This window comes from Pseudophryne corroboree, chromosome 1, assembly GCF_028390025.1.
Source record: "Pseudophryne corroboree isolate aPseCor3 chromosome 1, aPseCor3.hap2, whole genome shotgun sequence".
In the NCBI taxonomy this organism is placed as follows: domain Eukaryota; kingdom Metazoa; phylum Chordata; class Amphibia; order Anura; family Myobatrachidae; genus Pseudophryne; species Pseudophryne corroboree.
The window spans coordinates 1,083,819,724-1,083,832,843 of NC_086444.1; the positions used below are offsets into that span (position 1 = coordinate 1,083,819,724).

General features: G+C 48.0%; 1 protein-coding gene across 1 annotated transcript in view; it reads left to right on the forward strand.

Moving 5' to 3' along the window:
• The window catches only part of LOC135050513 (endonuclease domain-containing 1 protein-like), a 55,327-nt gene extending 42,697 nt beyond the window's left edge, over positions 1–12,630 (forward strand). Inside the window, exon 3 of the mRNA XM_063956992.1 lies at positions 10,688–12,630. Coding sequence (XP_063813062.1) covers positions 10,688–11,290 — 603 coding nt within the window. The 3' untranslated portion in view covers positions 11,291–12,630. The remainder of the gene's footprint in view (positions 1–10,687) is intronic.
• Positions 12,631–13,120: the final 490 nt, after the last annotated feature.

Below are 13,120 nucleotides of genomic sequence, written 5' to 3' on the forward strand. Positions count from 1 at the left end.
CTGGTATGAATTTTGCCCTTGGATTTCCAAATCCTGCCTTGTAGTGTCCATCTCCTCTGGGCACAGTTCTCTAACTGAGGTCTGGAGGAGGGGCATAGAGGGAGGAGCCAGTGCACACCCATAGTCAAAGTTCTTTTAGGTGCCCTATCTCCTGCGGAGCCCGTCTATACCCCATGGTCCTTACGGAGTCCCCAGCATCCTCTACGGACTAGGAGAAATAGATTTACCGGTAGGTTTAAAATCTTATTTAAGTGTGCCCTGTCTCCTGAGAGTTATGTGACTTAATCATGGCCACCAATAATGAGCGGACATTACGTACTGAATGTCTGTTGCATAGAAAACCTGTCTGCGCAGGGTGCAATAATTTAGGCAAAACCAACTGAAGGCGGTAAGCAAGGAGTTTGGTAAAAATCTTGAAGTCTTGATTCAAAAGGGAATTCGGTCTATATGAAGAAACTAAGGTGGGGTCCTTGCTTCCATACATTTCCCAGGCTGGTTTTCAATCCCAATCCACCCCTGTGTTGGGGAATCTGTAACCAGCAGCTAGGAGGAGGAGGTGTGTACTAGAGAGAAAGATTGAGATGTTAGGAAAGATGGGGGTCATTCCGAGTTGTTCGCTCGTTATATTTTTCTCACAACGGAGCGATTAGTCGCTAATGCGCATGCGCAATGTCCGCAGTGCGACTGCGCCAAGTAAATTTGCTATGCAGTTAGGTATTTTACTCACGGCATTACAAGGTTTTTTCTTCATTCTGGTGATCGTAATGTGATTGACAGGAAGTGGGTGTTTCTGGGCGGAAACTGGCCGTTTTATGGGTGTGTGCGAAAAAACGCTACCGTTTCTGGGAAAAACGCGGGAAGTGGCTGGAGAAACGGAGGAGTGTCTGGCCGAACGCTGGGAGTGTTTGTGACGTCAAACCAGGAACGAAACTGACTGAACTGATCGCAGTTGCCGAGTAAGTCTCGAGCTACTCAGAAACTGCTAAGAAGTGTCTATTCGCAATTTGCTAATCTTTCGTTCGCAATTTTGATAAGCTAAGATTCACTCCCAGAGGGCGGCGGCTTAGCGTGTGCAAAGCTGCTAAAAGCAGCTTGCGAGCGAACAACTCGGAATGAGGGCCGATGTACAGTGATGAGGGTACAGGCAGGGGACCTAATAAAGGAAAGGGTAAATTGAGATTTTAAAGAGAGGGGAGGATTTGGCAAGTAGTGGAGGGGAGGTGGGGAAGAAGCCGTATAATTACAATCTTAAAATGCCCCTTCCCTTTTTACCTTGCAATAGCCACCTACATACAGTATAATAATTTATGTTAATATTCCTAGGACCCACCCCAGAGGTTCTGTTCTTGCCTCTTTTCTTATTTCCGTCTTTGCTTTTGCTTTTCCTTTTCCTTTCCCTTACTCAGTTTCTCTCTCTACAGTACGACCTCACAGTTTGCCTAGAACTGGCTATACAGCCTAACAGTGGCCGTACAGCATAACACTGGCCATACAGCCTAGCACTGGCCATGCAGACTAAGTGATGGCAGCAACTTCTGCGAAAGTGTGCAGCTGGTGTCATATTGCTGAGTATACTGGTGTAAGCGATACGTTTGTTAGTTAAAGGGAACCCCAAAACAAAGCATTCAGTATATGTGAAGAGGGTTAAGAAAAAAAAAGAGAATCAACTTTTTTCAGGTGCACTCATTCCCTTCCACACAATAACAATGTGTATATATTTTAAATATATCTTCCTTTATTTTTATCATACATATTATTAAGACCAACACCCATATGGAATCTATTCATTTTATTATATTAATATTCCACATATGGGTGTTGGTCTTAATCATATGCATGATAAAAGTAAAGGAAGATATATTTAAAATATATACACATTGGCCCTCATTCCGAGTTGATCGGTCGCAAGGCGAATTTAGCAGAGTTACACACGCTAAGCCGCCGCCTACTGGGAGTGTATCTTAGCATCTTAAAATTGCGACCGATGTATTCGCAATATTGCGATCACAAACTACTTAGCAGTTTTAGAGTAGCTCCACACTTACTCTGCCTGTGCGATCAGTTCAGTGCTCGTCGTTCCTGGTTTGACGTCACAAACACACCCAGCGTTCGCCCAACCACTCCCCCGTTTCTCCGGCCACTCCTGCGTTTTTTCCGGAAACGGTAGCGTTTTCAGCCACACGCCCATAAAACGCCGTGTTTCCGCCCAGTAACACCCATTTCCTGTCAATCACATTACGATCGCCGGAGCGAGGAAAAAGCCGTGAGTAAAAATACTATCTTCATAGCAAAGATACTTGGCGCAGTCGCAGTGCGAATATTGCGCATGCGCACTATGCGGAATTTCACTGCGATGCGATGAAAAATACCGAGCGAACGACTCGGAATGAGGGCCATTGTTATTGTGTGGAAGGGAATGAGTGCACCTGAAAAAAGCTGATTCTCTTTTTCTTCTTAACCCTTTTCACGTAAATGCAATGGATTAGCAGGTGGCACCGATAAAAGGTTACATGTGGAATTAAAATATGTAAAAAAAAAATAATAATCCATACACACAAAATATACATATTCCCTTAAAATATGAACTGAATCAATTAATTCTTAGTGCGGGATTCTTCCAGTTTATAACTGAGCCTCAAGTATAATAACTAATATAATAACTAATACTATCTGCTAAGGAGTTGTTTGAAACAGAGATCAGGAAATGTGATAAGGGAAATCGAAGCTCTTGATTTGTCATATCCCTGGACCATACTTGCCTACACTCCAGGATCAGCCGGGAGGCACCTGAAAATCAGGTGGCGCTCCTGCCCCCCAGAAAGGTAGGCTACTCTCCTGGAGTCAGCCTCACTAACACCTCCAAGACCCCCCCTTCCCCCTCCCTCCTACACCCCTCCTGTACCCCCACTCAGCTGTCCTTTAAAGTGGGAGGTCCGGGGAGCCGGTAACTCAATTTGCGCTGAATCATGTTATCGTAGCCCTGTCCCCAGTATAAAATACCGGTAATCTGGGAATTGAATAGCGGGGAGCAGGGCCACGATGACACGATTGCAGTTCCATGCCCCTGTACCGCACACCCATGATGTGGCCATGCCCCCTGTTCTACCCACCTAGCTGCCCCTAATGTTCACGCTAGGCTGTTTTAGCAGGCCACCGCGCCCTGCTCAATTTGGAAACTGCAAAATGCGCACTGCCCTTTTAGCAGCGCCCTGCTAAAACAGCATGTCTGTGCCAGTGCCGTAACTAGGCATTTTAGCGCTGTGTGCAAGAAACGGCATTGGCGCCCCCCCATGCAAGACAGGGGCAGTGCGCGCCTAAGGTGCGCAAAAAATATATAGGGGCGTGGCTTCACGGGGAAAGGTACATGGCCACAAAATAAAACAAATTCATACTACGGTGCACAGTAGTCTCCATTATTCAAATTACGCTGCACAGTAGCGCCACTACACCAGGTAGAGCCCCTTTTACACATTACAGCAGACAGTCCTCCTTTTTACACATTACGGCAGACAGCGTCCCCTTTTTACACATTACGGCAGACAGCGTCCCCCTTTTTACACATTATGGCAGACAGCGTCCCCTTTTGACATATTACGGCAGTCAGCGTCCCCTTCTTACACATTACGGCAGACATCGTCCCCCTTTTTACACATTAGGGCAGACAGCGTCCCCCTTTTTTTACATATTACAGCAGACAGCGTCCCCTTTTTTACATATTACGGCAGACAGCGTCCCCTTTTTTACATATTACGGTAGACAGCGTCCCCTTTTTCAGAATAGATAGAGAGAGAGGGGGAGAGAGAGAGATACTTACCATCGCTCCTCGTGCTGGCAGATCCCTTGGTGCAGGCAGGGGAGAAGGAGGAGGAGAGAGTGGGACTGGAGCCACAGCAGCGCTATGTAATTGGTAAAGGCGCCGCTGCAGCAGTCCCCTCTCCTTCCGTATTGGCTGCCTGCCGCCGCTGTGAATGCTGGGATTAAGGAACCGCATCTCAGCATTCACAGCAGCGCCGGGCAGCCAATACGGAAGGAGAGGGGACTGCTGCAGTAGTGCTACTACCAATTAAATAGCGCTGCTGTGGCTCCAGTCCCCCTCCCTCCTCCTCCTTCTCCGCTGCCTCCGGCGCTGCAGCTCTCCTCCCCAGCTCGGCGCACACAGAAGAGGCGGCACGTAATGAGTCAATTTGACTCATTACATGCCGCTGGCCGTTGCGCCCTCAGGGCAACTGCGCTGTGTGCCAGGCACACTTGGCACCCACGTAGTTACGGCCCTGGGGGGCAGAGACATGCATGGGGTGGGAGGGGGGCAGAGACAGACATGGGGTGGGAGGAGTGGCAGAGACATGTATGGAGTAGGAGAGGGGGCAGAGACAGGCATGGGGTGGGAGGGGAGGGGGCAGAGACATGCACAGAGTATGAGGGTGAGGCAGAGACATGCATGGGGTAGGAGAGGGGGCAGAGACAGGCATGAGGTGGGAGGAGAGGGGCAGAGACATGCATGGGGTGGGATGGGAGGGGTGGGCAGAGACATGCATGGGGTGAGATGGGGGCAGAGACATGCATGGGGTAGGAGAGGGGGCAGAGACAGGCATGGGGTGGGGTGGGATGGGAGTGGGGCAGAGACATGCAGGGGTAGAAGGGGGGACAGAGACATGCATGGGGTGAGATGGGGGCAGAGACATGCATGGGGAGGCTTTAAGCAGAGGCACAGCTGATTAACTTTTTTCATCAGAGTGCCTGTGTCTAGCACAGGCAGGGCAGAAGGGAAGAGCTACAGAAGTTATGGGTGCGGGGCAACTTGTGGAGGAGTCGGGACTGGATGAGAGCTGATCTAGATCTATTCTAATGATGAGTAAAATACAGAGGGACCATCTGCTGCTGATCCCAGCACCGAACTGCACAGGCAGCCATCTGTGACTGCCAGTCAGTGAGAAGCAGGCTGCAGCCTCGATCTCCAGCACCAGCAGGCCTCTCTGTGGTATGTCCTGTACTCAGCATATCCTCCTGTATCTTACAATACTTCATTCTGCCCCTCTCTGTAGTCTGCTCCACCTGCCGCCCACCTCTTATGTCAGCCCGGCCTCTGAGCATGAATACACTCATGTACTGTGCAGCCCCCACAGCTCCGCCCAGCAGCAGCTTGTCAGCCTCGTCCTTTAGCCCCGTTGGCTGACTTACAGCTATTACATAATGTGGTGAGGCCCTGGGGCACACTTTCCAGCTGTCCTGCCTGCCTGCCTGTATTGTTATGCGGTGCCGGCGTTTGCTGGGGCAGAGGCTGAGCCGGGAGTTAAGCATTGCAGATCGGATCGGTAAAAGAGATCCGATCTGCTGCAGGTGGAGTAGGGCCCTTTTAGAAAGTGGGTCCCGGGGTATTTACCCCCAGGGCCCCTCCCTTAATCCAGCTCTGGGCGGGCCGCGGGAGCGCAGTAGCCAGGGACGGGCAGTGGGAGCGCTGGGGGAATATGCGCTCTAACTAGGTGTGTGCTGTGGGCAATGCCCCTTCTGCACACACCTAGTTACGGTGCTGGTCTGTGCCTTCCCACCAGCGGGCCGCAGTGTTCCGTGTGTGAGAGAACTTGCGGTTGGCGATCAACGGTGCCAGGTAAATAGATGCCATGCACATGGCATCAATTCACAGTGAGGGGAAGGCTTGGGGGCAGCTCAGCATGCCCGTAAGTGCATGACAGCAACGGAGCTGCCCCGCTGCCGCCAATGCTTCCTTTTTGTTCAGAGCATGCATAGTACCCCTGCCCGCAGCCTAGCAGGAACACTATGCCTGAAAGCCGGTAAGTATACTTATTGTTGTAGTGCTCTGGTATTCAAAATGTGGACCTTCATCTGCTGGGGAACTGCAAAACTCAGCATGCCCTGACACAGTTTTGCTCTTAGAGCATGCTAAAACTGTAGCAGGGCATGCTGGGATGTGTCGTTCCATAAAAGCTGAAGAGCTGCATGTTGAATACCCCTGCTGTAGTCTAATAGTGTATGCTGCTCACAAGTGACCATTAGTCAGAGGTAAGTGGGACCCAAGCCATCTTAGTTATATCTGCAGTGAGTCCCACTCACCTTTATTAGCAGAGGAGATAAGACTAGGAGATGGATATTTGAGGAGGTTTTTTATGGCCCTCAGACTTTCTGTCTGTAACTGTATTGATATTTGAATTGATAAACACAGTAAAGAGCCACTCAGAGCCTAACACAGAACATTACAAAAGTCAGTCTTGAATGTAACAGCCATATTCAAAATATCATACAGCCAGAAATAGACGAAGGCAAAGCGCAGCTTACGAAACAAAATAAAAAGCACAGCATCACACTACTTGTAAATTACCTGAAGAGCTGATGGGAAGCAATTACAATACCGCTAGTCAGGATCCTGGAGGTCACAATGCCGACTCCGGAATCCCGACCGATGAAATGCCGGCACCACAGGGTTTTCTTCCACTGTGGGAATATAACCACAGTGGGAATATAACCTGCCCACATCGTGGCGAGCCCGCAAGGGGCTTTTTAGCACTCGCCCAGCTGCCAGCATACTGGTGGCTGGGATCCTGCTGTAGGCAGGGCCGGTAACAGAAATCTTGGTGTCCGGTACACTGATATCTCTGTGCCCTCTTCCCCCCCAGCTCTACATATTCCCTGCCTCCCCCTAAAACCATTATCTGCACTATGTTTGATATGCTAAACATCCAGACACCACGGCGCTGGAGAGGTAAGCCCCGGGAGGGAGGTTAGGTTTAGGCTGCGGGGGGAAGGGGGGGAGGGGTAGGGTTTGGCTGTGCCCTGGGAGGGTTAGGTTGCAGGGAGGGGTTTAGGGTTAGGCTGTGGGTAGAGAGGGTTAGGGGGTAGGGGAGAGGGTTACTCACCCTGTTGTATTTTTCACAATCGGGATTCCGACGTCAGTATTTCGACTGTCGGGATCCCATGCTCCGACTTTTCCCACTGAACTCCTTGGCAGCACACAGATCCAGGCGTCCACATGCACCTCCCCAATACGGATATAATGGGATCATCCCAATCCAAATTTAAGACTATGAGAATAGCTGGGCAGCTTGCACTGTCTGTGCTGAGCTGCAGCAGCCACCACAGACATTCTCTGATCTAACTCTACCTACATGCATGCATCCATGTCATGTGCGCAAACACAAAGCCCCAAACCCTGGAAAATAAGCGCATTCAGAAACACTTACCAACACACAGCCACCTCTATCCAGACCGGGCTCCCCACAAGCTGCCAGTCTGCCTATTTTATTCTGCAGACTGAGCGCCGGCGTGGCAGTCTCTCTAGTTGAAGTCTCGCTCCCGCTTGGCTAAGGTCATTGCCACAGCCCACAGCAAAGACAGGGCGGTTGGGGAGAAGAGGAGAGGGAACCCGCAGCTGCGGAATCAGATCAATGAAGGGAGATGAGCTCAATCATCAACCTTCAAGTCGGCGCCACTGCGGCGCGGCTGGGGTTATTATCACTTTCAAGAATTATGACTGATTACAGGAGCCAGTGAAGGAGCATGCTGGTGCAGCATAAGCCCTCCTACAATTGAGGAGACACACAGGTGGTAAGTGGATGGCTTGTCAAACAGCAGTAGTAGGAGTAATCTAATACCAGGGGTTACGGTCGTTAGGTCGACACAACTTAGGTCGACACTCATTAGGTCGACTGCTGAAGGTCGACAACGCCATTAGGTCAACATGGCTGTTAGGTCGACATGTACTAGATCGACAGGTCAAAAGGTCGACATGAGTTTTTTTTTTTTAAATGTATTTTGTGGATTTTTTCAAATTTAACAATCCACGTGGACTACGCTTGGAATGGTAATCTTGCCCGAAGCATGGTGAGCGAAGCGAGCCATGCGAGGGACACGGTGCACTAATTTTGGTTCCCCGTCACTTTACAGAGAAAACGACACCAAAAACAGTCAAAAACCTCATGTCAACCTTTTGACCTGTCGACCTAGTGCATGTCAATCTAATGACCATGTCGACCTATTGTCCCTGTCGACATAATGCATGTTGACCTTCCATGGTCGACCTAATGACTGTCGACCTAAGTTGTGTCTATCCAAAGACCCATACCCAGTACCAAGATGAGCAGGTAGGCATAGTGAGCCCATCCTATCACAGTAACATTTGCTTCTAACTCTTCCCTGGATAAAGCTTTGTCGCAAGCTCTGTTCTGGCCCCTCAGCTTTGAAAAATACTGGCTTCACCTTTTATTACTGCAATGTGAGTTCTGGCAAATTTTTCACATGACAATCGCATTTAATATGTGGTTTATGATACACATGCCTTGAAACACTGTAGTTTAAGGGTCATATGTATTAAACACATTTTGCAGGAAATCCCCTGAAAACAGACATTTTCTGCAAGATGAAGGTATCCCCTGCATGTGTTACAGTCATGCAATCACTCTACTTTACAAAACGCAGGGATGGGCTCCTATCAGAACCCCTGTCCCTGAATGTGATTTTTAATACATTTGGATGGTACAGACTAATGGGGCCCAATAGCAAATTTTTCTTCAACTACCCCCGCCTCCCCCCCCCCCCAAAAAAAAAATAGAATGAAAAAAAAAAATCCCCTCCGGCCCTACCCCACCACCACCACCGGACTCTTTACGGGCGGGCACTTGCCTCCTGTGCTCCGTGGCTTTTCCTCTAACAGCAATGTGCTGCTGCTACAGGCACATCTATTGTCAATGTCCCATCTGGCAGGCCCCGTGTCTCTCCATGCTGACTGGGAGGAGCCATGCTAAGCAATGCCCTGGCTTCTCCCAGCATCAGTGAGAACAGGGAGGCAGAGCCATCCATAACACTGCCTGCAGCAGGAGCAGCACACTGCGGATAGAGGAGAAACCACGAGGCACAGGTCTCTGGTAAAGTTAGTTAGCTAGCAGGCAGCATATCCAGGTGCAAGGGGAGGGCCGGGCCCTGGAGGGGGCCAGGGCCCCGTAGCAACCGCACTCCCTGCACCTACGATACCTACTCCTACAGGTACAGAAATGTATTAAGCCTTAAAAAGTGATAAAGTGGAGATGGATAAAGAGTGATAAAGTACCAGCCAATCGAGAGGCAGAACTTGCGTCGGCGCTGCGACCTGAAAGATAATTGACTCCAGGTGACCAAGGGGGAACCCGCAGCTGCGGAATCAGATCAATGAAGGGAGATGAGCTCAATCATCAACCTTTCAAGTCGGCGCCACTGCGCCGCGGCTGGGGTTATTATCACTCTCAACAGATAGAGGAGGGTAGCGGAGTCAGGAAGCAGATGGGGGAGCCTGAGAGTCGGGGAGGGGCACACTCCCCACCATACAGCCGTATGGCCGCCTCCCACCACCACAGAGCTGGATACCGGTCATATCCACCCATACCGTGGCTGTGGTGAGTGCATGCACCGCACATGTATGTGAGGAAGGGGGGGGGGGGGGCAGCTGAGTAGTGTGTAGTTTACAGAATGGGAGAAAGTGGAAGAGCAGGGACCTGTGGGCAGCTGAGTAGTGTGTAGCATGCCAAATGGGTGGGTGTGGGGGAGGGAAAGCTGAGTAGAGTGTAGTATGAAGTAAGGGGGCAGTTGAGTAGTGTGTAATGTGCAGGGGACATATATATATACATACACATACACACACATATATATGTGTAATATTTTTATTTTATGTTTTTTCTTCTTTATTATATCCCTCCACTATGGAGTATAATAGACCCATTGAAAGTAAATTGCATTAGTGAGCTTTTTTTTTTTTTGCACACCCTGATATAAAGGCCCTAAGTGGTCTTGAAACATCGGCTTATACCCCTTTTCCACCTCTTAAACACGGGTCACAGCCGGGAGCCTGACATGGGTGCTACCCGGCTGCGGCCCATGCTCAGCCCCCTTTCCCACTGCGCTCACCAACCCGGGTTGGTGACGCTGTTGGCGATGCAGCAGGGGCGGCGCTGGGAGATCACATGATCTCCCAGCGCCGCCCTTCCATAGACTGTGAACGGGAGCCATGTCGCATCGACATGGCTTCCGCTTACACTCGTGTTCAACCCAGCAAGCTACCCGAGTAGGATTCCCGGATCACTTGATCCGGGTTGACCCTTTTCCACTAGCAAAAAACACGGGTAAATGCGCGCCCCAGTGCATTTACCCATGTTTTTTGAGCTAGTGGAAAAGGGGTACTATTGTATTTATGCAGAATCTACTGATTTCATCAAAATTGTGGCGTGACACCTATGTATCTCAATGGGAGCTACTATGCTCCATAAGGAGGGACCTAGTTGATACTGAATTGAACCCTGGTACATGCAAACAATATACATTAGGTTTGGGACCAGGATGGTGGGGCCCAAAGCAAATTGTTGCACCTGGGCCCACCACTCACTAGTTCCGCCACTGAGCCATGTAACAGGCAGTTAGGAAGCTGATTGGCTTGTACTTTATCACTCTTTATCCGTCTCCACTTTATCACTTGTTTAGGCTTTATACATTTAGGCCTGAATTTCTTAATGCCACAAATTGCACAAATAAGAAAGTCTAATTATTGGGTCTTAAACCCGATAATAAATGGGCCCGTAAATGAGAATAAAGTAAGTAAAAGTGGTTTATGAAGCGGTTTATGTTTCTAGTGTTATAACTGTGGAATAGAAGCGCACACTGTTCTACATTTTTGTTTTCCAAATTAACATTACATTTACATTTTATTTTCCAGCTAATTTATCGAGAGCTCACAGCAAACATGAAGTTGGCCGGTGAGTTAACAAAGGAAATAAAGAATTTTAACAAGGAACATGCCATTGATCAGCGTAAACGTCAAAACACACCAAGCGATCTTATTCCTAAAAGTCAGACTGTCAAAGAGGACTATAAAAATACCAAGTATCAGAAGGGGCATTTGAATCCCTGTGGACATCATGTGACAGAGGCTAACTACCAGGCAACATTCACTTTAACAAATGTTGTGCCAATGACGCCAGCGTTAAATAACGTAATTTGGAGTGCATATGAGAACCAGATGGTCACAGAGTCTAATGGCTGTACAACCATGTATGTAATTACAGGCATTGTCCCAGGTAATAACAAACTCAACAATCGCGTTACTATCCCCTCTCATGTGTGGAACGCTTACTGCTGTGTAGATAACAATGATAAGCCAATAAAATCCGGAGCTGCACTCGCTAATAATGACAATCTGATTGAACAGAATGCCATGGAACATCTTGGAATTAGTGACCTTGAAACCAAACTGAAGACACTGCTACGTGCTTCAAACGATATTGTCTTATTTCATAACTGTAAGCCCGGGAACATGTAGAGCTGGCTATTCTACTATATCGTTGTCTATAAACAATATGATGATATGACGGCCAATTATGTAATCAGCTAATCAGTATTTGTATTTCTAGAGACTTGTGTATGTACTCTGGATAATCACTGCTTAGCTTATCTATAAAATGTTCTTAAGAAGTAATTTAAATATATCACACTTATACAATAAAAGCTATATTGCATGTGCTAGAGCATAACTTAGTCAGTCAGATGATGCTCAGACGGCTTACACAATTCACAACTCTTTCTATTAATGACTTAGGGGCTAATTCAGCTTGGATCACACAAGTGACCCTAAACGCAATTTTTCCGATAATCGCGACCATCAGTTGTAATTTTGATTCCAGGTTGCGATGTGGTTGCATAGCTGCGATTGTAAATACAGCAAGGAGATGTGTATACACCTTCTACTGCATTTGCAACGCTATGGATTGCATTTGCAAGTCTGCTGAGAGCAGCTTTGTAATTGCAATCCATGCTGAGTTTGTCCCTTAGTATGAGGATTGCTGAGACCATGCACACTGCTGACTGCTATTACATATAACAAGCTTTTCTTAAATCTGTATCATAGGACTTATTTGTCGCCCCCCCCCCCCCCTCCTTACAGACAGGGAGGTTTCTGTCCTCCCTGAGCACGCCTTATTACACCAGCATTACAGTTTGACAGGTGTACCGCCCCAGTCAAACTCCCCACCTGCCACTGTCCCCGGAGCGGGTTGCGTGCCGGCCGGGTGAAGTATATCCAATTCTCATACCTGCCCTAGATGCGCCAGGGAGGAGGCTGACCTTTGTCACTTTCGGTGGGAGTGTCCAATGGTCCAGGGATTCTGGGGGCGGCAAAACTCAACCCCTATTCATTTTCAATGCTGTAGGGGGAACGTACTTTTATTTTTCAAATGGACAGGGTGGAGACAATGTTTGATAAGGAGAAGGCGGCCTCTTCTTGTTTTGATATCTGGGAAAGTTTTATTGCAACTTTGCCAACCTCAACGCAATCCAGATCTAGTATAGCATGCGTCTGACACAGTTGTACAAAACTCGCATTCTACTGAGTGATCCTCCCCATTACGTTTCCCAACGGATGAGTGCCAGGTACCCTATTCTTTTACCTTTGTTTTTAATTGTGTTTCACTTACATTTATATCCAAGCATTATGCACGTATTGTATTCTACACAAGACTTGAGTTATATGAATGCCTATATATTATTATGGTTGCCCATGTAAGTGTGCTGGGATCTGTTTTGTCGTATGTTGTTTATTACGATGTGGAAAGTTTTTTCTGCTTAACTCATGCCTATATCTTGCCAAATTGTTTGTGTTTTTTCTTCAATAAAAAAATATATAATAAAAAAACTTGCATTACATTCTATGGCTATATGACTGTACTTTATGGTGAAAACAAATGTTTAGGCGTGTTAGAATGACCTGAATATTAGTGAGAATGAGCTTAAAAAAGAGGAGCGAAAGTACATAATGATAATGGTGGCTCACAATTTCTGTCACAACTAAGCCGCCAGAGCCTCTGCAACTGCATAGAGAGACGCAGGCTGTGGCACGCCCACACAATTCACATGGCACGTGTGCGTTTTAGTAGCATCCCGTTACCTCTCACAGACGTTGACTAACTGTTAGTCACTCTGCGCCCAAATCCTTCTGCGACCACCATCTTTAAGCTATTGCGGCACATGCGCACTGCAAATTGGACGAATGCGCAGTAAACCAATAATCACTCACTGTGCAAACATTGGTACATCAGTTTGTACCCACCTGTGAATCAGGCCAAATGGGAGATATAATGTATAATGGGATGAAGAG